Raw genomic sequence first — 23,942 nt, forward strand, 5'->3', positions numbered from 1 at the left:
TCTTCCCAGACTAATTTGTCTCTTACTGTACTTAACGTTAGCCTTAAAAAAGCTTTGTCAGCTTTGTGTCATTCTTTGTGGACTTTGTACACCAATTGCTAAAGGATGGAACAACAGAACAAGCACCGGGTGAGCTACAAAGCATAACCAAGTCTTACACAGTTCTTGCCATTTTGGTTCACGGTCCCTCACAGGTACTTCAAATCCTAGCTTCAGGATTTTCTAGATGAATGATTGGCAAATTTCGTCTTTTTTTAATGTTTATTTATTTTTGAGAGAGAGCGTGAGGGGGAGGGGGACGGGAGCAAGGGCGGGGCGGGGGGAGGGCGTGCAGCTGCAGAAGACCCGCAGCAGGCTCCGCCCTGACAGAGGGCGAGGCCCAGGACTGGGACTCACAAACCCGGAGATCGTGACCTGAGCCGCTGTTGGACGCTCTACCGACCCAGCCACCCAGGCGCCCCTGTGGGCAAATTTCTTAATCCCATTGAGTTTCGGTCTTCTAGTCTGTAATGTGGAAATAATAAAACTTGCTTTATTGGAACTTGGGGGTACTTGTAGCTCTGGCTTTGGCTTAAGACGTTCCCTTCCCTTTTCCTGCAGCAGCTTCATAAATCAAATCAGACCCAACAATTGGTTTCCTAAAACAACTGTATTAAGATCTTTTAACGAAACGGGTTGGTGGGAGCATGGTGGACGTGGCAATTAAGATTTATTGAGTACTTACAAGCCGAGTAAGACGCATTGAGTGGTACTCCTAACTTGCGAAAACGCTCTAGAGAGTGCTGTATTTCAATTTTACGAGAAGCAAAGAGCTCAAGGAGCTCAGTTTCGTGTGTCTCTGAACTAAGCGTCTCACTTTAGGAGACGCTTGCCTCTGACAGCAAGCCCTAGCGGCCCTTCTCCTCCCTGGGTCCCGCCTCCCGCCTAGGTCGGTTAGACTCGCCGTTAGCTGCGTGAGCGGAAAGCGACGCGGAACTAAGTGGCGCTGCCTCGGGTGTCTCGGAGTCTCTCAATTAAAGGCCAGCCTCCCTCCTCTTGGCTTCCCCGCGGTGCCTTTTGGGAGTTGTAGTCAGACGCGCTTCCGCTCACCCTGGGGTGAGTCCAGAAAAGACTCCAATTCCCAGAAAGCCCCGCGGCGGGCGAGTGAGTGCAGTGCCTGTTCTTATCTTTCCTACTTTTCCACTCCTTCCCCTCCTTTCCTTCTCTTCTGAGTCCTACACTCTGGACTCCTGTCTAGTTCTTTGTCCCTCTCCCCATCTTTTTCTCTCGTTTTCCATCGTACATTCTCCTATTCCAGGGAGCCAACGCCAGACATTAGCTCCGGTTAAGCGACGACTTGAGACTCAGGGTGCACGAGGGCGGGGGAATCGACACAGAGTGGTAGGGGGGCCGAGGGGGGGGGGGGTGGGGAGGTATAAGAGAGTTGAGTGAGAGGCGAGGAGTAGGAGGAAAGTAGGAGAGAAGTTAGGAGATCGGACGTATGGATCGGGTGAATGGGGTATAGTCTTGGAGGGGAAAGAGGAAAGGTGGGCGTAGATTTGGGAGACAAGGAGGAGAAAGGTAGTTCATTGCTGTGCCCGGCAGGACCTGTGGGGCCGAGAAATAAGATGGGAAGGATTGACAGATTTGGAGCTCATAAGCTGATCTGACCAGAAGAGGTGGAAGGGAGAGAGGATTGGGCTCAAACAAGTTTCCTTGTCACTGCTTAGGTAAAGATGAGACAAGATATTGAAATAAAAAAAAATGATTTTGCCAATATGGGACAATTAACAGTTCATTTGTTTGGAAATTGAGAGAAAACTGGAGTTAAGGCCAGAAGTGGGGTGAGGAGGCAGGAGAGGAGAGGAGGTTGGTTAGGTTTGGGAGAAAGGAGAGATGAATGACATAGAAAAGGAAATCACAGAAAGAATGGGTTATTGTGGGGGCCAGTGGATCTGGAATTGGGAGGTGAGGTGAGGGATGACACTGACATGGACTGGGGGGGTGCATTTCTGACTTTGCATCTCTCAGGTGATGGAGAGCACCCCCTCAAGGGGCGGACTGAACCGAGTCCACCTACAATGCAGGAACCTGCAGGAATTCCTAGGGGGCTTGAGCCCTGGCATATTGGACCGATTGTATGGGCACCCTGCCACCTGTCTGGCTGTGTTTAGGTAAGGATCCCCTTCATGGCAGGGACCACGTTGAGGAAATGTAATGGGGCCAGCACACTGGAATAAGTTATGGGTTGAAGCTTAGCTCTGGGGGGCTTGGAGATTAAAGTGTGTCAGGCCAAAACAGATGGAGTTAATGGGGGCAGCAAGACTGGTAAAGGTGTGGGGAGTGGGATGAGATGTTTAAGAGGCTGTTGAGGGCAGAGATGCAGATGAGGCAGTTTTTGAAATAACATTTTATCTCTACCCCCTTCCAGGGAGCTCCCCTCTTTGGCTAAGAACTGGGTGATGCGGATGCTCTTCCTGGAGCAGCCTTTGCCACAAGCTGCTGTAGCCCTGTGGGTGAAGAAGGAATTCAGCAAGTGAGTCTCTGCTGCATGCTCAGCCAGATACACATTTCTCAACAGCTAGATATTCCAAGTGTTCCTTGGGACACTTCCAGGAAATATTAATGGATATATCCCAAAGCTTGTATTTAAATAAGTTTGGGAAACTCTGCATACTGTATTTTCCCCCTTGGAAAGATGTGATGTCTACAACAAGGTTCTGGTAGGTATTGCAGTAAGAAATTTGCCTTAAGAAGACACTGATTTCACTCTGAAATAGTGTTCCAAGGGATTACCAGTTCAGAAAAGGCAGAAATAGGAGCCTTTGTGGGCCTCCTTCTTTTTGTTCTCTAGACACCCCCTCACCTCTTTGCTTCTGTTTCAGAGCTCAAGAGGAAAGTACAGGGCTGCTGAGTGGCCTCCGTATCTGGCACACCCAGCTGCTCCCTGGTGGTCTCCAGGGCCTCATCCTTAACCCCATCTTCCGCCAGAACCTCCGCATTGCCCTTCTGGGTGGGTATGTCACTTCCATCTTCCTAAGCTAGGAGAGGGGAACTAGTAATTAAACTGCTAATTAAACTGCTGGAGGGGGTGCCCCTGAGGGCCCTCTCTGGGACTTAGTGGGCTCCACCTTTGGGAGCTCGTTTAGGAATAAGTTGGACTAGATGTAGCTGCATGCTATAGGAAAGAAATGTCTTCTACTCATAGCCCATGGAGATGAGGGGGGGAATAGGGCAGGGGAACAGGCAGGAAACACTGGCAGGGTTCTTTACTCTTTGCCCATCCTGGCATAGGGGTAAGGCCTGGTCTGATGACACAAGTCAACTGGGTCCAGACAAGCACGCCCGGGATGTTCCCTCACTTGACAAGTACGCCGAGGAGCGATGGGAGGTGAGGACTTGGGACTCTGTCTCGGCTTGTGCTCATACTTCCACTGGCCCATAGAGCATTGTTCTCTCTGTTCACTTCTGTTTCTCAGGTGGTCCTACACTTCATGGTGGGCTCCCCCAGTGCAGCCGTCAGCCAGGACTTGGCTCAGCTTCTTAGCCAGGCTGGGCTCATGAAGAGGTAAGGAAACCAGTGGTACATCAGATCCCTGCTAAACTGAGTGTCCAGGGTGGGTTAGGATTACAGGTCGTTAACTGAAAAAGGAGAGCTGAGTGGAGAATAGCCAGAGAGAAATCAAGAAAAAACATGGGAGGACAAGTGGGGATGGTGGCTTTTCTCTGCATCCCTCTACCCTTGTCTTTGTCTATGTCTCTAGCACTGAACCTGGAGAGCCACCCTGCATTACGTCGGCCGGCTTCCAATTCCTGTTGCTGGACACCCCTGCCCAGCTCTGGTACTTTATGTTGCAGTATTTGCAGACAGCCCAGGTGAGGAGGCCAGGCATGCTCTGCTCTTCTCAAGACCCATGAAGAGACTACCCCTGCAGACTATTTCCTGATGTTCTCTTCCCTCATTCTCTCCCTTCCATCCCTCCTACTTTGTTTCTGTCCATTCCTCCCTAGAGTCGGGGCATGGACCTGGTGGAGATTCTCTCCTTCCTCTTCCAGCTCAGCTTCTCTACTTTGGGCAAGGTAAACAGGGGGATGGAGCTGGGGGCTTGTGTGGGCAAGCTGATGGGTGGAGAGATGAGAAGGGGAAGTCAGGTTATGGACAAAAGTGTGAAAGATAAGAATGAACAAAGCACAGATGGGAAAAGAGGGAATGAGTGTATAGGGTTGAGAGGGGGAGAATAGGATGTATTTTGGATTCCAACCGAGCACCTCTCTTTCCCAGGATTACTCTGTGGAAGGTATGAGTGATTCTTTGTTGAATTTCCTGCAACATCTGCGTGAGTTTGGGCTTGTTTTCCAGAGGAAGGTATGAACACCCAGATACACGGCTTCTAGGGAAGAGGCAGGATGGTATGTTGCCTTGGCCTTTAAAAAGGAGTGGGGTCTCAGGTATTAGCTACACTTGTAGTGAGTATAGGGTAAGTGTAGAGTTGTTGAATCACTATGTTATGTACCTGAAACTAATGTTACATTGTATGTCAACTATACCAAAACAACAACAAAACAAAAAACAAACAAAAAAAAGAGTGGGTCTCAGGGGACAGTAGCAGGAAGTAGTTGCCAGGACTGAATACTTGGGTCCCTTGGAGGAGACAAGTTGTGAGTTGAGGCTTTGTGCCCTGGAAGGGGTCTGTCTCAGATAGGAAGATGTTGGTTAGTGACACCTGAGCGAGGGCCCCCTGCCTTTCCCTTCTGTCTTTTCCAGAGGAAATCTCGGCGGTACTACCCCACACGACTGGCCATTAATCTCTCGTCAGGTGTTTCTGGAGCTGGGGGTACTGCCCATCAGCCAGGCTTCATTGTTGTGGAAACTAATTACCGACTGTATGCTTACACAGGTGAGGCCAGATAGAGGGCCCCAAGGACAGCAGGTTGGGGATGGGAGTGGGGAGAGAGTGCCAATTTACGTTTATATTTACCTGGCAGTTTAGAGTTCTCTGACATTCCTCCTCACACTTGAAGGTAATGAGGGAGTCTGGGTATGGGGATAGTCTCCTTATCTTCTCTTCCTATCCCTGGGTCAGAGTCGGAGCTGCAGATCGCCCTGATTGCTCTCTTCTCAGAGATGCTTTATCGCTTCCCCAACATGGTCGTGGCACAGGTGACCCGGGAGAGCGTGCAGCAGGCCATCGCCAGTGGCATCACAGCCCAGCAGGTACCCCCACTTGGGGAAGGTGGGGGTGGGAAGATAGACTGCACTTTGGCTATGGGGTACAAGGTACTCATCTTACAGAGGCTAACATTGGCTCTGTTACAGTAGATGGTGGTGAGTTCTTTGTGTTTGAGTATAGACCATGCACACGAAGAGAAGTCAAGGCTTTAACTGTGGGAAAAGGCAGACCCTCCATGGGCAAAAACATGGGGGAGGAGGTATAGATTTGTGTCTTCACTACTAACCACTTCCTATCTGCATAAAGAGCTTGGTTGCTTCACTTCTCTGAGCCTCAGTTTCCTCATCTGGAAAATGGAAATAATGACAGTTCTCACCTCACGGGGTTTTTGGGAGGATTCAATGAGAGAATAGCAGTAAAGCATTTAGCTCAGAGCCTGCCATGCAGTAAGTGCTCAAAAGTTAATAGTTGCTGCTATTTTAAAGAAAAAAACAAAACAAGACTATGGAAAGGGCAAATGTGCTAGAGCACATTTAGCAGACATAACCAATAGGAACAGCAACTTGGGACAACATCTGAACAGGGATGGGTTAAAGACAGGCATGGCTATGGATTTTTAAATAGTGGGGCGCCTGGGTGGCTCAGTCGGTTAAGCGGCTGACTTCAGCTCAGGTCATGATCTCGCAGTCCGTGAGCTCGAGCCCCGTGTCGGGCTCTGTGCTGACAGCTCAGAGCCTGGAGCCTGTTTCGGATTCTGTGTCTCCCTCTCTCTCTGCCCCTCCCCTGTTCATGCTCTATCTCTCTCTGTCTCAAAAATAAATAAATGTTAAAAAAAAAATTTTAAATAGTAAGGTGATATTTTACTGACATCAGATGACAGCTTAGGTAGCTTTCCTGCCCTCTTACTTGAGCTCCTGATCCCATTCTTGTCTGTTTTCTTAGATCATCCATTTCCTAAGGACAAGGGCCCACCCAGTGATGCTCAAACAGGTATCAAGCTGCTGGAGGCTGACAGCCCCTGGCACCTGGTGATGAAGTGATGGAAAAGAGAAAGGGGTATCCAAGTCCGGGGAGTAGACAGCTGGGGTTGCCTGGGGCAGTATTCCTGAATCTTATAGCCATTTCTTGCTTCTACAGACACCTGTGCTGCCGCCCACCATCACGGACCAGATTCGGCTGTGGGAGCTAGAAAGGGACAGACTCCGGTTCACTGAGGGTGAGTGGCTTCTGGTGGTTGGTTCTTGGTCATTGGCCAGAGGAAAGACAATTTAGTCTTGCTGAACTGAAAAAGCTATTCATGCATTTTATTTTTTTGTTTTACTGCATGGGCTGGTAGAGAAAAGCTGGCAAAACACTTTTATTTTGGGGATGAGCCTGTAGTAGTAAGTAAATTGTCTCAAATCTGTGCAATTTGGATTCAGTAGAAGAGGGAACTGGGAGGGATAATTCACATTAATTTCTCTGATTTGGTGAGCATTAGTTGGGTTTCTTTACTGTGTTACATTGCCTTACTGAATATGGCTGGATCACGCTAGTGTTAGGATGAGCCCTGAAACAGACAAGCATAGAGAATTAGTTTTCAGATTGTGGTGGGTGGCAAGCCCAGGCCAATGACCCGAGGCTGCCACGCAGGGGTCTCAGTTCTTGCCTTTTCTTTCTCCCACCGCCCCTTTCCTGCGGACTCCAGGTGTACTGTATAATCAGTTCTTGTCGCAAGTGGACTTTGAGCTGCTGCTGGCCCACGCTCGGGAGCTGGGCGTTCTGGTGTTCGAGAACTCGGCCAAGAGGCTGATGGTGGTGACCCCGGCCGGGCACAGCGACGTCAAGCGCTTCTGGAAGCGGCAGAAGCACAGCTCCTGAGAGTGCGGGCTCAGACCCGGGCGGGGTGGGGCGGCTGCGTGGAGGCGGACGCAGCCTTAGAACTCAGGTGTTTTTTTATTTACACGCCGGACTCTTATTGTTTAATAAAGTTGTGGAAGTGAGCCACGGTGCCCCCTGGGCGCCTCCCCGCGTGGCTTTTCGTTTTTCCTCGGAGGACCTGCACCTTACAGCGCTGGCAGCCCACCTGACCGCCGGAAAGCGAATGGGCCCGAATAGGCTACAGCGCATGCGCCGGGCGTGGCCCCGCCTCCCTGCACCGCGCGGCTCGCGGGTCGCATTCCGGGGTCGGATTCGCTGGTTTCCCTCATCCTTCCATGCTGCGGCGGCTGCGGGGCACCCTGGGATAGCGGCGGCTCGCCGGGTGAGCGCGCGCTAGAGCGGTTTGGTCGGGGTGGGTGGCTCAGCGCTGTAGAGATCCACGCGCTGCGACGGGCAGGAAAGCCGGGCAGAGCAGGGCCGGGGGCAGTGGGGGCGGTGTTTGGGCAGGCCGAGATGGCAATGATGAGACTCTCTGCAGGCTCTCGGGCACCCTCATGTGGACAATCTCCCAGAATCCTTGAGTCCTTTCCCCGCCCCGTGCGGTTATTCACCGTCGCGTATACACAGGTTGAGGGCAACAAACTCCGACACCATGCACTCTAGTCCTAACGGGGGAAGCGTCGTGTGGGGGGTGGGGGGTAGGAGATAGAAAGCAGGCCAGTGCTAGTAAAAGGCAGGGAATAAGGAAGACGGTGTGACACCCCACGCCCACCCACCCACGTATCCTCCTAATGTGTTCTGTCTGTCTGGAACAGATCTTGGCCCTTTCCAAGCGCTCCTGATGCCTCATATGCCTCTGGGTTCTTTTCGATCACCACTCTGGGGGCTGAGGCCGTCACAGGTCTTCCCCAGGTCGTATCCCCTCTCTACCCAGTCAAAGCCCCATGGATCCTCCCTCTCCCGGAGAAACCATGAAGCCAAGAAGAAGCGCCAGCGAGAAAAGCAGGTGGCGCTGGAGGCTGGGGTAGCCCGGAAGAGCAAGGTTAGGGGTCAGATAGCTTGTTCTTGGTTTTTTGAGAAAACTTCGGAGGGGGCTGGAGGAGAGACTGGTTGGATTCCAGATGCCTGGGGTATACTGGAAATTGTATCCCTGCATCCCCACTTTTGGTCATTCTCTCCAGTCACCTGCAGAATCCAGTAAGTCCTGGACTCCTAAGGAGGTGGTGGTGTATGAAATTCCCACAGAACGCGGTGAAAAGAAAGGTAACTAGGGAACTTGAAGGTCTTTTCTCCCACATTTTTGTTGCCCATTTGGTCTGCTGAAATGCAGCCTGGGAACAAAGTTCAGGAGTTAGTGGAGCTCTCCTCTGCTGCTGCAGATGTCTCCCGGGTCCTGCCTCCTGCATACAGCCCTCGATATGTTGAGGCTGCCTGGTACTCTTGGTGGGTGCGAGAGGGCTTCTTCAAACCAGAATATCAGGTTAGTACCTGGAAGAGAGGGGTACTAAATGGTCCCCAGCACAGAATGGCCATTGAACTTGGGCACAGCTGAGTGTTAGTCTGGAGCTTACAGCTAGCCATATTGCAGAACCTGCTTAATAAAACAGAGAACTTGTCTTCTGCTCCTGGTGTCCAAAGCGTTTTCTTGGCAGGTTTTCCCCTTTCCTGTAATTTGCTGGACTATTTTTCCTGCAGTTCTTCCTGCCTCAGAGGCACCAGAGGGTGCTGTTCCCCCAGGTAACATCCAGTCGTCTTTTGCCCTTTGACTTTTCTGTTTTCTAGACCAAGCTGCCCCAGGCCACAGGAGAGACGTTTTCCATGTGTATCCCACCTCCCAATGTCACTGGCTCCCTACATATTGGACATGCACTGACAGTGGCCATACAGGATGCCCTGGTGCGCTGGTGAGAGGGGAATGGGGCTGCTTATGGTCTTGGAGGGGAAGGAGGAAGTGTGCTAGTGTGCAGGGAGTGAGAGTAAATATGGAGGCTCGGGGGTTCCCGTGAGGGTATTTGTTTTGCAGGCACCGGATGTGTGGGGATCAGGTGCTGTGGGTCCCAGGCTCAGATCATGCGGGAATTGCTACACAAGTATGAATTTTGCCACTTTTCCCTTTTCTTGGGTGAAGGAGAGTTGTTCTCCTTTTAAAATGACCTGATTCTCTGTTCATTTGCCTCCTTTTCTTACCGTAGGCTGTGGTGGAGAAGCAACTTTGGAAGGAGCAAGGAGTGAGGAGACATGAGCTGAGCCGGGAAGACTTCCTTAGGGAGGTGTGGAAGTGGAAGGAGGAGTGAGTACGGTGGGTGGAGTTTGCCCCCCCCACCTCCCCGCACATGGAGGGTTTGGGTCCTTGCTTCTCAGTCACTCTTCCTAACCTGATGGGCTCTTTGCATCCAGCCCTAAATTCCCTCAGAGAGGGAAGCCCTGGATTCCTTTAGCATTCAGTGGGGTCTCTAAGTGTTGTGAGTGTGTGTGTATTACATACTTGAAAATGCATGAATTTGTGTGTGTGGGTATATATGTATATTGTTTCTGCACTTACCCCATTTTTTCTAGCCTAGATTTCCTCGTCTCTTTTACTTACCTATCCCTACCTTCCATCTACTTGAAATTACCCTCATTCTTATAGGTGTCTGTTATCACAAACCATTTTCTCTGTAAAGCTTCTTTGGGTTTTTCCCAAATTGGCTGCCCCCTCCTCTGTTACTGCAGAACTTTATTTCCCTCCCTCCCTCCCTTCTTTCCTTCCTATTCTGTACCCAACATGGGTCTTGAACTCATGACCTTGAGATCAAGGGTCACATGCTTTACCAGCTGAGCCAGTCAGGCACCCCGGAACTTTATACTTCTTTTAATGCCATAGAAGACCCATACTGAGCTTGTGTGCGTGTCTCCATTAGCTTCTAGAGACTAAATCAATGCCATACATTGCTGGGAGTGTCACTGGGCCTGTACATAGTTGGTGCTCAGGACAAGTTTGCTGACAAAAATCTCTCTGGGCACAGGAAAGGTGGAGAGATCTGTGAGCAGCTCCAAGCTCTGGGGGCCTCCTTGGACTGGGACCGAGAGTGTTTCACTATGGATGCTGTGAGTGCTCCATGCCTTGATTCCTGTGGGTGTTGAGGAGGTGTCTAGAGATATGTGCAGGCAGGTGGGATGTTGTGTGTGTTGGGGGTAGCAGGGTGGGAATGCCTGGGTCTCTGAGTGGGGTGATGGGCTGAGAATGGGCTGTTAGATACGGACACTGAGATCATCCCCTAGGGCTCCTCAGTGGCCGTGACTGAAGCTTTTGTGCGACTCTATGAGGCAGGGTTGTTGTATCGGAACCAGCAGCTTGTCAACTGGTCCTGTGCTTTAAGATCAGCCATCTCGGATATCGAGGTGAGGCAGAGGAGGAGAAGCAGGTCTGTGAGAGCTCCTAGGGATGATGGAAATGCCTGTGTCAAGGGGGTGTTGTGAGAATTAAATGAGAATTCATGGAGGGTGTTCAGCACAATACCCAGTGTGGTGTAAGTGCTCGGTGAATATTTTTGAACTATGACTGAATTAGGGGAGGAGGAGGTGGCTCCTGAATCCTCTGAATGTCTTTAGTTGGGCCGCAGGGCAGGCTGGTGAGTGGAGGAGAGGCTGCTTTCCAGCCCTGCTGCTGTGACTCTTCCAGGTGGAGAGCCGGCCCCTGCCTGGCCGCACGGAACTTCGTCTGCCTGGCTGCCCCATCCCTGTGTCTTTTGGCCTCCTTGTTTCTGTGGCCTTCCCTGTGGATGGAGAACCTGGTAAGGGTAGTCCTCAGAGAGGTTGTCTGCTTATCATAACTGCTTTCTTGAGCACATGTGGGGTTGGTGGGAGGGAGCCCACCAGCCTGTTTCCTACATGGCCTGGTGGGAGGTGCATAGGGAACCTTGGTAGTGTTGGTGTTCTTGTAGGCATTTATTCTGGGTCTTCTGGGCCATGTAAGAAAAGTGCACATGGGCACTGCCCTTTGGAAGCTTGACCTAATTCTACAGGAGGCTGTTACCCCTTCTCTTTCTCAGAGAAAGAGAAGAAAGATTAGCTGGAATAGACAGAGGAAGTTTCTCAACGAGTGATTAGGGCACTGAGAACCCCCAGTATTCTCTAGCACCAAGTAAGGATTCTAGTTGCTTTTCTTAATGCTCTACCTGTTTGTTCCATGCAAGTTATGGAGAAATTCCTTAGCACCAGATATCCTCCTGGGCTTCTGGTCATAAGCTTACATGGAAACCCCAGGCTCCTAATTTCCTGTAGTTAAACCTGGTGGTCTGTTCAATCATGAGTGCTTCCTGTCCCCTCCCTTTTCTGGTTCTCCTAGCTTTAGTTACAGGAGTGAGGGGCCAGGGCAATGACCAGCATTAAGTGCTTGAATTTTGTCTTCAGACACAGAGATCATAGTAGGAACCACAAGGCCAGAGACATTGCCTGGAGATGTGGCTGTGGCTGTTCATCCTGATGACTCCCGATACACAGTAATACACATTGTGCTTTCTGCCAGCTGACTTTCCTACACATAGCTTTCTCTTTCCTTCCTGTTTGATGTTAACTCCTTTCCTTTGATTTCCTTTTCCTAAGACTTGTCTCGTTTCCACTCTCCAGTGTCTCTGACTCTGTGCCTTTCTTTTCTTGATGTCCTACTTAGTCTCTAGCTTAGCAGTTGACAAATTATTGCCTGTGGGCCAAACCCATCCTACTGCCTGTTTTTGTATATCCTCACTTGCATGTTTTATGTATTATCTGCAACTGAGTATTATTACCTAACTGCGCTGCATTGGCAAAGCAGAGTAAATTGCAGAGACCAAATTTGCCTTGTGGCCTGCAAAGCCTACAATAAACTCTGGCCCCATGAGAAAAAGTTTAGTGACCACTGCTTTAGCTCTTTACCTTCTGGTTTTCACCCTCTTATTCCCAGAGTTTTTTACATTCAGCCCAGACCTTTGCACCTCACACATGTGCCTGGCCTTGATCTCGCTCTCTTCCTTTCAGCATCTGCATGGGCGACAGCTTCGTCACCCCTTGACTGGGCAGCTTCTCCCCCTCGTCACAGACTCTGCTGTTCAGCCACACATGGGCACAGGTGGGTGGAGGCCATGGGAGGGAGAGCAGGCTGGGGATTCTGGAGGAGTGGGGAAGCATCAGGAAGAGGAAGAAAGGAAGGGAGGGAAAGCCTTTTCTGAGGTAGTCTCAGTGGGGAGTGGGACGAAAAGGAGGCATGGACAGAGAAGAGAAAAGAGAGATGGGGGTGTGGGCGACAACGAAATCTCTGGAAAAGGTCAGGGGTCAGTGTTCATGGTGGTTCTGTACCCCCAGGGGCGGTGAAGGTGACTCCAGCACATAGTCTTGCTGATGCTGAGCTGGGAGCCCGACATGGCTTGAGCCCTCTGAGTGTCATTGCAGAGGATGGGACCATGACTTCCCTCTGTGGGGATTGGCTACAGGTGGTACTGGCCTCAGTGTTACCCCATCCTTTGGAGCACCCTCTGCCTTTCCTCAGTCCTCCCTCTCACACTTTCCTCAATCCTTCCTCTCACACACACTTAGTGGCCTTTAACCTTTACTGTTGCCATTTTTCCCCAGGGTCTTCATCGATTTGTGGCCCGGGAAAAGATTATGTCTGCACTGAGGGAGCGGGGCGTGTTCCGGGGCCTTCAGAACCACCCTATGGTGCTTCCTATTTGCAGGTAACCCCATTTTAACCCTTTTACTTAGGACTTTTCTGGGAAGGGAGTGGATGAAGCTCATAGTGCAATAGGATGGACTCCGCTTGCAAGGGAACAGAAGCTCTGTGTCAGTTTTTTTTTTTTTTTTTTACATGTTTTTGGTTTATTTATTTTTTTTTGAGAGAGAGAGAGAGAGAGAGAGAGAGAGAAAGTGTGAGTGAGGAGGGGCAGAGAGAGAGGGAGACACAGAATCTGAAGCAGGCTCCAGGCTCTAAGCTGTCAGCACAGAGCCTGATGTGAGGCTCGAACTTAACATGATGATATCATGACCTGAGCCGAAGTTGGATGCTTAACCGACTGAGCCACCCAGGTGCCCCTGTATCAGTTTTTTTTTTTTTAAATTTTTTTATGTTTATTTATTTTTGAGAGAGAGAGAGAGAGAGAGAATGAGTGGGGGAGGGACAGGGGGAGACAGAGAGACACAGAATCTGAAACAGGCTCTGAGCTGTTAGCACAGAGCCTGACACGGGGCTCTAACTCACTGACCATGAGATCATGACCTGAGCCCAAGTCAGATGCTCAATTGACTGAGCCACCCAGGTGCTCCTCCCCTGTGTCAGTTTTATTTGCTGCTGTATTCTCAGGTCTGAGGGTCTGGAATGTAGTAGGGTACTATGTCCCAGTGGGGAAAGGCACAGGGCCTGAGGAGCAGCAGACTCACCCTGCCTCTTTCTCAGCCGTTCTGGGGACGTGGTAGAATACCTACTGAAGAGCCAGTGGTTTGTCCGCTGCCGGGAGATGGGGGATCGAGCTGCCCAGGTAAGTCTGCAGGGTAAGGAAGGAATGGGAATTCCCTGAAAATTGGAATGAAAAAACAGAAGCTGGGGCCCTCCTGCCCCACAGACCTCTGGCCCTGGCATTTGAGAGGAGAGCTATGGGGAGGCCCAGAAAGGGCTGGCGCACATTCCAGTCAAACCCCAAATCTTCTCAGGAGCCTCTGGAGGTCTTTTATGAGTAATAGCACCACCTCAGAGGATACTTGTCTCATCTCAGGAGGGGTGCTGGTGTAGGAACGGAAGCACTATCTAAGGGCCTTTTTCTCCAGGCTGTGGAGTCAGGAGCTCTGGAGCTCAGTCCCTCCTTCCACCAGAAAAACTGGCAGCACTGGTTTTCCCACATTGGGTAAGGGTAAGGGGCTCTATGGAGGTGGGGTGGGGCGATGCCCTGGTTATGCTGAGAAATCACTGAGGTCCTCTTGGCAGAGACTGGTGTATCTCCCGGCAGCTGTGGTGGGGCCATCAGATTCCCGCCTACCTGGTTGTAGAAGAGCAAACGAAGGTTGGTAGGAGGAAGGGGACGGGGAGGGCTGGGCACAGCGGAAAGAGAAATAGCCATAGCGCAAGCATCAGAGACTTTGAGCACCTGTCCCAACCCCCTGCCTTTCTAGAGCTTCATGGTCTTAGTCATGTAACCCACTGCAGGATCTGAGCGCCTGAGCGGGCACTTCTTCATCTCACTGCTGGAGGGGGTCGGCCATCCCTAGACCACATGGGAGGACACGAAAGTCGGTGATGTTTCACACTGGCAGAACTTCCTTGTTCTCCCCCACCCCTTACTTTTTCTGTAGGGTGACAGGGAGGACTGTTGGGTGGTTGGGAGGACAGAGGCCGAGGCCAGAAAAATAGCTTCAGAGCTGACAGGGAGACCAGCGGCAGAGCTGACCCTGCAGAGGGGTGAGTGTCTGTGTTGTGGAGGGCAGGGGAGAGCGTCTGGGCCTTTGAGGGGGCAGATACTGAGGTGGAGGAGGTGGGGTTAGGAAAGTTGGGAATGGGGCAGAGTGCCATGGTCTCTGTGGGTGGGGTTGGGCTGGAAAGGTACACAGTTGTGGGCTGGAGGTTCCAGTTGTCCCCCATTCCCTGTTCTGTTTCCCAGACCCTGATGTCCTGGACACATGGTTCTCTTCAGCTCTTTTCCCCTTTGCTGCCCTGGGCTGGCCCCAAGAGGTGAGGCGAGGTGAGGGGAGGAGAGTAAAGGTGGGGATGATGAAGTAGACCCTTGGCCTTCCAGAGAGCCTCAAGGAGAGCTGCAAGAACAGAGCTTGGGCCTCTCACTGCTTATCTTTTTCCTCCTAGACCCCAGACCTCACTCGTTTCTACCCCCTGTCACTTTTGGAAACTGGTAGTGACCTTCTGTTCTTCTGGGTGGGCCGCATGGTCATGTTGGGGACCCAGCTCACAGGGCAGCTCCCCTTCAGCAAGGTAACAGCACTTCAGTGCTGAGCCCCTCTCATGGACTCCCCAGGCTTCGCTAAATCTTGTTCTCTGTTCTAGTCCCTAATGAAGTATTTTCTGTGGTCCCAATTCCTTTTTCCTGATTCTCTTCCTACCCTAACCCCTGTTGCATGGAGGCCAGAGATTCCCTGGGCACTTCCGAGGAAAGGCTCCCCTAGCCCCTCTGCTGACTCCCTCCATGTTCCCAGGTGCTTCTTCATTCCATGGTTCGGGACAGGCAGGGCCGGAAAATGAGCAAGTCCCTAGGGAATGTGTTGGACCCACGAGACATCATCAGTGGGGTGGAGCTGCAGGTCAGGATGAAATTTGGCAAGAGATGGGTTTGTGGGAGAGAAGAACGGAGCCTGTGGAGAGGACCCGGCTGGGAGGGAGAGTGGGTGGGGCCCTTGTAGCAGCAGGGTCTTTGACCAAGGCCAGTGAATTACCCATCTCAGGTGCTGCAGGAAAAGCTGAGGGATGGGAACTTGGACTCTACAGAGCTGGCGATCGCGGCTGCAGCACAGGTGAGTCACCAACGTCCACTTCATCTCAGCCTCTAGCTCGAGGCCTCTGGTTTTCTTTACAGCCCAGGTTTCTGGTCCTGCAGCTGCGTAGGCATCTGCCACTCCTCTTCTCCCTCTGGTTGTAGAGAAAGGACTTCCCTCATGGGATCCCTGAGTGTGGGACAGATGCCCTAAGATTCACCTTGTGCTCCCATGGGGCCTTAGGTAAGCCTGGGCAAGGGAGGGGTCGGGGCTGTAGGCACCCTTGTAGAGGGTGGGGCAGGGTCAAGGATTCCCTGTGCTGCTGCCACCCACATGTACACTCCCCCTCTTCCTATTCCTCTAGGGGGCGACTTGCACCTGTCTGTCTCCGAAGTCCTGAGTTCCCGGCATTTCTGCAACAAAATCTGGAATGCCCTGCGCTTTATCCTCAATGCCTTAGGGGAGAAATTTGTGCCCCAGCCTGCAGAAGAGGTAAGAGAGAGGCTTGGGAGGCAGAATCATCAGGTCTTTGGGGGCTGAAGATGGCATTTGGAGCGAAAGGACACAGGGGAGTTGAGTCGTCCCATCCTGAAGCCCTTTGCTGCCCGCAGCTTTCCCCTTCATCGCCCATGGATGCGTGGATCCTGAGCCGTCTTGCCCATACTGCCCGGGAGTGTGGGCGAGGCTTCCTTGCCCAAGAGCTCTCACTTGTCACCCATGCCCTGCACCACTTCTGGCTCCATAACCTCTGTGATGTCTACTTGGTGAGTAGACTGGGGTCATGGCGTGGCATTCCACTCCTGTTACCTGCTTCCTCTTCACCTTGAGATCCAATTCCCTGGCAAAGGGCTCTGCCTCTTTTTGATAGGCCGAGAACTCAGTGCTTTTCTTCTGAAACTGTGCAAACCACACTGACAATTTTATATACCTCCCCACACTCCTGAGAATCCCTGCCCTAGATTTCTACATCTCAGTTGCTCCAGAGTGTGTTCTGGGACAGCCGACGGGGTCCAAGATGCCCTGTGCTCCTGCCCATGTTCACCCACAGCATTCTTCACTGTCAGGGCAGTGAGTGTGTAGTGAAAGGACACAGATAATGGCCTGGGCCTGTTCCCTGACCCTCTGGCTCCCTCCCCAGGAGGCTGTGAAGCCGGTGCTGTTGCACTCGCCCCGTCCCCAAGGCCCCCCTCAGGTCCTGTTCTCCTGTGCTGACATCGGTCTCCGCCTCCTCGCCCCACTGATGCCCTTCCTGGCTGAAGAGCTCTGGCAGAGGCTGCCCCCCAGGCCTGGAGGCTCCTCTGCCCCTAGCATCTCTGTTGCCCCCTACCCCACTGCCTGCAGCTTGGTGAGTACGCATCCCTGATGTCTGGGTATGGGACCACTGGTGAAGGGCTGGGGAGCAGTCTTCTCAAAGGGTTTGCTGCTGTAGGGTCCTCAACAATCGTGATTTGTACTTTAGTGTAGAGTCTTTAGGAGGATGGGTTGTTCTCACAGGTCTGTGTTGGGGGCAGTATTAGCCCCATAGACAAGAGCAGGACTTTGTCCCTAGACTGACCATGCCTCAGTTCTCCATCTTTAAACCAGGGGTAGTAATAGTTAATAGCATGGTTGTGATGAGAACTAGATGAGAATTAATAGATGGTCCCCAAATTGCTGCAGTTTTAAGCTTTAATAATTTCAGAAGGAAAAATACTACAGACTCACCCAAAAAATAATTTTAAAGTTTAATTATTTAAATTTCTTTATGCTTATTTGGTTTTGTGAGTTTTGAATGATACGGTTTAAATTCCAACTTACTTTTGGTTGTTTGGTATATTTGACCAGAACAATTAACAGACATCAACACAAACATCAACTAAGACGTCCTTAGATGGTACCCCAGGTTTTGCTGGGTTCTGTTCCTTGAGGTGGTGAATTTTGTGTGTGGTGGAGAGGAGAGAGTATGTTGCCCTTAGCAGATCAGGGTGGTCAGGTGGAGAGTAGAGCCAGGAGAGCTGATATCAAGTCTCCCAGGGGCCTGCTTATCAGCTCTGGGTCTTCGTCTCCAGGAACACTGGCACCAGCCTGAGCTGGAACAGCGCTTCTCCCGGGTCCAAGAGGCCGTGCAGGCACTGAGGGCTCTCCGAGCCATGTACCAGCTCACAAAGGCCCGGCCCCGAGGTGAGATGGGTCCTGGGCTCCTGAGTCCCTGCAGAAAGAAGGGGTTGGTGGAGGAGTGGGGAGAGCCTGGAGGGCAGAGCCCAGAGTTAGGAGGTGCAGGATGGGAAAGGAAGCAGGATCTCATGCTTTGACACTGACGGTTTCCCTTTCCTCCTCAGTGCTGTTGCAGAGCTCAGAGCCTGAAGAGCAAGGCCTCTTCGAGGCCTTTCTGGAACCTCTAGGCACCCTGGGCCACTGTGGGGCTGTGGGCTTCTTACCCCCAGGTGTACTGGCTCCCTCTGGCTGGGCCCAGGCTCCACTCAATGATACCATTCAGGTGTACATGGAGCTGCAGGTGCCTAGAGGAGATTGGAGGGGGAAGGGAGGGATTGAAAGGATGTTGGGAGGAGGGCAAATGGTGGGTTCTGTAAAAGTGAGAAGGGCTCCTGAGAATGGGGTGGAGACAGGTACTGGACAGGCCGCAGATGGTACAAAGAAGGCTGAGCCTTCTCTGTTCTTCCACAGGGGCTTGTGGACCCCCAGACCCATCTATCTCTGCTAGCTGCCCGAAGACACAAGTTGCAAAAGCAGCTTGATGGCCTCATGGCCTGGACCCCATCAGAGCGGGAGACGGAGACTAAAAGGCAGCAGAGGGTGAGGCTGGAGGAAGCCTGATTCCCTGTGGGAATGTGGGCTGGAGGGGATGGGCCTTATATCTGGATCCTCACCTGCTTCTCTTCTCGGCTAGCTTTCTTCCCTCGAGTTGGAATTGTCGAAGCTGGACAAGGCGGCCTCTCACCTCCGGCAGCTGATGGATCCATGTCCTAACCCCAGAGAGCTCTGAGCTCCAGCTCACTATATGGTGGTTTTCTTCTCTTCCTGATCTGCCTTTGAGGACAGACAGAATCTAGCAGCTGTCAAGCATGATGGAGATTCTGAGACCTTGTGGCTCACTTCCCATATTTCGTAAATAAGGAAACCGATTGGTTTGGTCAGTGTCACTGGGTGTCCTCAAGATGCTCACATTCCTGCCCAGCCTCCCTCTTATGCAGTCCTACCTGGAAGTTTAGGAATGAGATAAACTTGGTCTTTTTATTCCTCTTTCTCCTAGTGGTGACTTTCTTGCCTTTCAATTGTTCCCTGAGGCTTTGGTCTAGGAAAAGAGGGGGGCTGCCTCTTACCCTGGGGCTAAGCCTGGGGCTCTGGGCTGCAGTGGGAGTGTCCATGCTGGCGGTGTCTGCCTTATTGGAAGAAAGAGGAGCTTCCTGGTAAGGCCTGGGTACTGTGACTTGGGTTCCACCTACTTCTTGGAATTACTGACAGTGTCCTGGCTCCTGCAGGCCATTTCTCCTCACCAAATGGAAGGTACCCCGCTCCTTGGCTTTATCCTGGGGTGGGGTGTGCTAAGAGGAGCAGGTATTTCCTCTGGGCCCGAGGGGCTGCAAGGCACGCTGGGGCTTGAATGCTGCCCCTGTTCTGTGTACCTGATACCAGACTGCCAGGGACATCTTGACCAACCTCCGACAGATGTACATCCCCACAGATGCAGACACCCACTGATCCACCCTAAACACCTTGTGTCATCTCCGTGGAATTCAGGGACCTGCCTCTTACATGCCCAAGTTATATTCTGTCTAGCAGCTCTGAGGCTATTACTTATGGTAGGCCTATCATGGTCTGTAGCTTCCGTGGTGCATTTAATCCTCCTGAGAACCTTAGGAGGTGGGTGTTGGCTCCATTTTGGAAATGAAGAAATGTGCTCGGAGAATAAAAGTAACTTGTCCAAAGTATCAACTGGGATTCAACCCAGTACATAGGTGCAGGTTCATTTTGGCTGCTCTAACCAAGCATCAAATATAATGGTGGGTTAGGCAAGGTGGGCATTTCTTTTGCTGAGCAGAGGCAGTTCAGAGTTCTGTAATAAAGGAGGCCCACACCCCATTTAATCTTATTTCCTGCCATTCTGATACACTGTTTCCAACTCTAGGTCTAAGATCTGCTCCACCCTACCCCCACCCCCATCCTACCCAGAGAGAGGAGGGAGAGGAGGGGTTGGGCAGCTTCCTTTCTGTCTTCCCCCAGTTCAAATATTTCTATATGCTGGGAACTATTCTGGACCCTTGGATTCATCAATGACTGAAACAAAGGTCTTTGTTTACTTTAATTCTAGCAAGGAGAGTCAAAAAGAACACATGTAAATAAAGTAAACTATACACTATGTCTGAGAGTCATAAACACTATGGGGAAAAAAGGGTAGAATAAGGCAATGTGGAAAGGGACAGATTGTAGTATTAAATAGGGGGTCAGGGTAGAACTCACTATGAAAGTGAGATTTAAGCAAGGACTTGTAGGAGGTGCAGGAATTATCCAAGTGGATGCCTGGGAGAAGAGTGTTCCAGGTAGAGGGAAGAGCCAGAGCAAAACTAAGATGGGAGCATATCCTGAGTGCTCAAAGAGCAGCAAGGAGGCCAGTGTTGGGGGGAAGAGTAGGAGATAAAGTCCGTTGTGGGGTAGGGAGTCAGGAAAGCTCAAGGCAGATCATCTAGGGCTGTGCTGTCCAAAATGGTTGCCATTTAACGAATTCAAAATTAAGTACAACTAAACATTCCGTTCCATAGTCACACTAGCTACATTTCAAGTGTTTGATAGCCACATGTGGCTAGTGGCTACCATATTGGTCAGTGTACGTTCTAAAGCATTTCCATCATGGAAAGTTTATTGGAAAGCACTGGTCTACGACCTGTAGGCTACTGGAAGGACTTTGTTTTCTTCCCTCAAATAAAAGTGCCTCTCCTTTCAGAGATGTCATCAGGAAGTTGTATACTGCCTTTCTCCTTGTAGCTGTTGCCATTCCTAGCTGACAGGCTGGGAAATATGATGAGCTGTGTGCTAAGCTAAATGTAAGTGAGCCATGTGCTCAGCTAGAATTTATGTGATTACCCAAAAAGAGAAGAACGGCAATTAGGTGTGTTCAATCCCAAAGCATTCTTTTCCCTGTACTGCTCTGTCGAGTCTTGGAAGAGAGTTTTTTTGAGGAAAGAATCTGGAAATCACAGCCTGGTGATCCCAGGCCCTGAGATGTAGGAATCAGGTTGAGAGGCAGTTAGCTGTTTGCTCCTTGGAAATCCAGACATCCAGTTCCCCAACTTGGGTAGGGCCTACACACCTGACCCATGAGTGTCACCTGCACCTAGTGCAGGCAAAGAACAAGTCATGGAACACTGGGGCCCTTTTTAGCTCCCAGCTACCTCTCTTCCAGGTTGCTGATCCCAGGATAGTTGTAAAGGAAAATAGAGGAATTTTGTTTTGGAAGTTTTTCGTTTCATTTCCCACTTGCAATTCCTCCCTCATCTTCAGGGATGCTCTATTTGGAGCCGTTGCCTTCTCCTCCCTCCAAGGAAGTCAGCCTCTAATTTCCCATGGTGGTGATACTGGTAGGTAGGGGAGAGGACTGTGGAGAACAGGAAACAGTCACATCAATACCCCCAAATAGTCAAGTTTGAGCTGCATGATTGCATTTTGAGAAAGCTGGTAAGAAGTCAAGATCATCTTGGGTGAGGAGACAGAGGAGTGCCTGCCTCAAGAAAATCAGAAGGAAGACCTTGGACCCTTGAGGGGACTAGGACTTCTATGTCAGGACCATGGTTGAATTTTAACAATCCCTACTACTCATGCTCACTTACCTGCCCATGTACCCTACGTAGCTTCTCCATGTAATGCTCACAACAGTCCAAGCATCAGGTACTATCATTCCCACTTTGCAGGTGAAGAAATGGAGGCTCTGAGAGATAAGAAATTTACCCAGGACTCAAGCGTGGGCCTGTGGAACTGTATGTCCTCACAGCCAGCACAAGCTCTGCTAGCACCCACCCTCCCCACCACTCACACCTGGCTGGCCGGATATCCTCTCACAGGTGGAACCTCTCATCTATTGCTGGAGCTGCCTCCCAAGCAAAGAAGGAAGAAATGAAAATCTTGCTTAAGTCAAGGCATTTGTCTGGTGTCCACTGCTAATGGACCTAAAGTGAGTGATTTACCCTCTGTAAGCCTCAGTGTTCATCTGTAAAATTGGGCAGTGACACTTATTCTACATTCAAGATCACTGCAAGCATTGAAATGGGAAAGCATCAAGTCTGGAACAAAGTAGGAATTCAGTACATTTCTTGCCTTTATTCCTAGGTATTCTGAAGATCTCAGCTTGAAGTGTGTGTTCACGCACATGCATATATAAGTGTGGTGCGTGGGTCCTCAAACAGTTAACTTCCCAGATTCTTTCTAGGCCTTTCACACTGGTGTTGAGAGAGAGGGTGTCCATCCCGGAACCCCTCTGCTTAATAAGGGGGAGAGTCAGAGAGTTTGGTGTCCAATTCCATTTTCCTGCCAGCCCTCTGTTCACAAACCCACAAAGGCAAGTCATTGAATTCATCATATTTACTGCCACTCGGCAGGGTTTAGGGCATCTTTCCTGTACCTTGGTGGTCAAATGCCTGGGCCAAGGGAGGACACAAGGTTTTGACTGTTCTCAGACTTTGCAGATGGCACGGTGTGGGGATCCTGCTTGATGGAGGGTGACATTGGTCCCAGGTGGGAGGTGGAGGAGGAAGCAGAGCTGGGGAAGAGAAAGGGTTAGAGGGAAGGGTGTAAGATGGCTCTCACCCCTTGGAGATGGCCAGACCCCAGCAGAGAGGCCCACACTGACTCAGAAACACACTCAAAGTTCACACAGCCTCACCTTTCCCCTCCCAAAGAACTACCTTTTCGAGCAATTCCAGGAAGCTGGAATCATAGGAGAAATTTGCTAGAAGGGAGTCCTTCAGCTTCAGCTGCAAAATCATTCTTGGCCCTAGGGATCAAAAAATACAGCTTAGTGTCCCAATTATTAGGGCTATATTCCTTCAGAGATGTGGGCACCCCTGCCTCCCCCACCCCAAGTTGCTCTTCCCTGACAATGCCCTTCAGGACCCACTCGATGCAGGGGTTCAGCCCCAGACCTCTGGAAGCTCAGGACTGGATGCCTCTCTTACTCCCCTCTTTGGCCTCTTCCTGCTATGAGCACCCAGGCATCAAGCCCTCCAGCCCTCACCTGTTCCCTGTGAGCTGCTCAGGAGTGTCAGGAAGAGGAAGAAGGGCAGCCTGGCCCCCATTGTGGCCACCTCACTTCTTGCTTCTCTGATGGACAGAAGAGATGTCTGAAGCCTCAGCTGGCTTCTCCTTACCAGGCCTGCCTTTCTATACTCCACTCAATCCTTAGCATAAGTGTTTGGGGGGGAAATGGGAGAGGGAAGCTGGGTAACTGGATTTTCTAGTTCTCCCAGTATGGCTTTGAGGACCCAGAAGAGGGCCATTCACTGGGCTGTTGGGGAAAATAGAAGGTGGTCCCCTTTCCTCAATCCTGTGCCCCACCCCTTCCCTATGTCTGGAGGCTTTGATGGGGATGGTGCCCAGTTCTACAGAGAGGGAAGTTAAGGAGGTGTCCCTCCTGCAGGTGTCTGGGCCCCACCTAAGCCTGGGCCTCTACTTGTTCTTTAGGGATTAATTATTAACTGCAATTAATTTCCATCATTCATGCCACCAAAGGGCTCAGGAATGTGGGCCCAAAAGGGAGGGGTAGATTACACCAAGTTTCTTCCCAAACCCAGGTATCCTACTCCCCCAGGCACACTGGCTTTCTGTGAGAAATCTGGGTAAAGGGGGGACTTTCATCCTTGAATGTTTTGTATTAGTTGTTCTAAAACATCCTATATACTCAGGTGGAGACATGAGTTTCATCAAATTCTCTCCCACCCCCTGCCTTATGCACTCATCCTTACACACAGGCACTCCAAAAGGCAAAAACAAGGACAGATGTATAGAGAATGTTTGGAGCCCATCTAGTTTACCACCTTTCATTACAAATTAGCAGACCAACGCCCAGAGAGGGCATATGATCATTAAGGCCACACAGCAAGCCAATAGCAGAGAGATTAGAAACCATCCCAGACACAGGGACAAGCTCAACAGATTGACACACTAGTCACATAAGCCCCCTGGAACACACAAAAGCACATGCCCTTTGTCTTCCTATTTGCTTTCGTATGTATTATTTCCCTTCTCCCTTAGAAACCAGTGGGCCCAAGCACAGAGGGATGGAAGCAGTGAGAGCAATGGGCCGAGTCAGGGAGAGAAGCCAAAAGCAAAGGCAAAAGACATTCAGGTTTGGACATCCAAGGGCTCCCAGGCTTCTGTGGGAGAGCAGGAAGATAAGAATGGGAAGAATAAGTGGAAGAAAGATGAGCAGGCACAGGAGGTATGAGAAAGGGTAGAAAGCAGGAGCATAGAGAGATGCTTTGGGCATCTGAGTCTTCTTAAGAGGAGAGCAGAGGCACCCTT

The 23,942-nt window shown here is 51.0% G+C and overlaps 3 protein-coding genes across 10 annotated transcripts; 2 read left to right on the forward strand and 1 right to left on the reverse strand.

Moving 5' to 3' along the window:
- Positions 1-1,137: 1,137 nt before the first annotated feature.
- Positions 1,138-7,206, forward strand: GTF2H4 (general transcription factor IIH subunit 4). Of its 3 annotated transcripts, none has more exons than XM_042985916.1 (14): positions 1,138-1,380; positions 2,011-2,153; positions 2,411-2,515; positions 2,865-2,996; positions 3,274-3,370; positions 3,459-3,547; positions 3,744-3,855; positions 3,991-4,059; positions 4,262-4,345; positions 4,745-4,877; positions 5,064-5,194; positions 6,093-6,140; positions 6,288-6,366; positions 6,838-7,206. In XM_042985916.1, exons 2-14 carry the CDS (start codon positions 2,014-2,016, stop codon positions 7,008-7,010), a joined length of 1,392 nt encoding a protein of 463 aa, XP_042841850.1. In that variant the 5' UTR covers positions 1,138-1,380; positions 2,011-2,013; the 3' UTR covers positions 7,011-7,206. The 3 variants fall into 3 exon arrangements, with proteins under 3 accessions (XP_042841850.1, XP_042841851.1, XP_042841853.1); XM_042985917.1 differs by having other exon boundaries at positions 1,138-1,377; XM_042985919.1 differs by lacking the exon at positions 1,138-1,380 and adding an exon at positions 1,414-1,709.
- A 98-nt stretch (positions 7,207-7,304) lies between these two features.
- VARS2 (valyl-tRNA synthetase 2, mitochondrial) lies at positions 7,305-18,677 on the forward strand. 6 transcript variants are annotated; one of them, XM_007090583.3, is made up of 30 exons: positions 7,305-7,392; positions 7,826-8,052; positions 8,192-8,273; positions 8,390-8,490; positions 8,793-8,914; positions 9,034-9,100; positions 9,203-9,300; positions 10,016-10,097; positions 10,272-10,391; positions 10,672-10,783; positions 11,403-11,491; positions 12,006-12,096; positions 12,330-12,457; positions 12,597-12,700; positions 13,417-13,498; positions 13,785-13,861; positions 13,942-14,017; positions 14,307-14,412; positions 14,612-14,682; positions 14,812-14,937; positions 15,159-15,263; positions 15,405-15,473; positions 15,599-15,677; positions 15,799-15,926; positions 16,046-16,198; positions 16,573-16,779; positions 17,483-17,594; positions 17,753-17,928; positions 18,099-18,227; positions 18,322-18,677. In XM_007090583.3, the coding sequence occupies exons 2-30, from the start codon at positions 7,852-7,854 to the stop codon at positions 18,415-18,417; spliced, it is 3,189 nt and encodes a 1,062-aa protein (XP_007090645.2). In that variant the 5' UTR covers positions 7,305-7,392; positions 7,826-7,851; the 3' UTR covers positions 18,418-18,677. The 6 variants fall into 6 exon arrangements, 5 of the variants coding, with proteins under 5 accessions (XP_007090645.2, XP_042841848.1, XP_042841847.1 ...); XM_042985913.1 differs by lacking the exon at positions 7,305-7,392 and adding an exon at positions 7,417-7,637; XR_006217541.1 differs by lacking the exons at positions 7,305-7,392; positions 17,753-17,928 and having other exon boundaries at positions 7,415-8,052; positions 18,322-18,413.
- A 3,418-nt stretch (positions 18,678-22,095) lies between these two features.
- SFTA2 (surfactant associated 2) lies at positions 22,096-22,835 on the reverse strand. The gene is made up of 3 exons (XM_007090620.3): positions 22,657-22,835; positions 22,328-22,416; positions 22,096-22,182 (listed from the first exon to the last, which is right to left on the reverse strand). The coding sequence occupies exons 1-3, from the start codon at positions 22,715-22,717 to the stop codon at positions 22,096-22,098; spliced, it is 237 nt and encodes a 78-aa protein (XP_007090682.1). The 5' UTR covers positions 22,718-22,835.
- Between the last annotated feature and the right edge of the window lie 1,107 nt (positions 22,836-23,942).

This window comes from Panthera tigris, chromosome B2 (genome assembly GCF_018350195.1).
Source record: "Panthera tigris isolate Pti1 chromosome B2, P.tigris_Pti1_mat1.1, whole genome shotgun sequence".
NCBI classification, from domain to species: Eukaryota; Metazoa; Chordata; class Mammalia; order Carnivora; family Felidae; genus Panthera; species Panthera tigris.

Bases quoted from the DNA above. Each gene is read 5' to 3' on its own strand.
- VARS2 (XM_007090583.3), top strand. From the start codon at position 7,852: ATGCCTCATATGCCTCTGGGTTCTTTTCGATCACCACTCTGGGGGCTG. The intron at 13,499-13,784 runs GTAAGTCTGCAG...CTTTTTCTCCAG, and splicing joins TGGGGGATCGAGCTGCCCAG to GCTGTGGAGTCAGGAGCTCT. The intron at 14,018-14,306 runs GTTGGTAGGAGG...CTTTTTCTGTAG, and splicing joins TTGTAGAAGAGCAAACGAAG to GGTGACAGGGAGGACTGTTG.
- GTF2H4 (XM_042985916.1), top strand. From the start codon at position 2,014: ATGGAGAGCACCCCCTCAAGGGGCGGACTGAACCGAGTCCACCTACAA. The intron at 2,154-2,410 runs GTAAGGATCCCC...ACCCCCTTCCAG, and splicing joins ACCTGTCTGGCTGTGTTTAG to GGAGCTCCCCTCTTTGGCTA. The intron at 6,141-6,287 runs GTATCAAGCTGC...TTGCTTCTACAG, and splicing joins ACCCAGTGATGCTCAAACAG to ACACCTGTGCTGCCGCCCAC.
- SFTA2 (XM_007090620.3), bottom strand. From the start codon at position 22,717: ATGGGGGCCAGGCTGCCCTTCTTCCTCTTCCTGACACTCCTGAGCAGC. The intron at 22,417-22,656 runs GTGAGGGCTGGA...TTTGATCCCTAG, and splicing joins GAGCAGCTCACAGGGAACAG to GGCCAAGAATGATTTTGCAG. The intron at 22,183-22,327 runs GTAGTTCTTTGG...TCTCTTCCCCAG, and splicing joins TCCTGGAATTGCTCGAAAAG to CTCTGCTTCCTCCTCCACCT.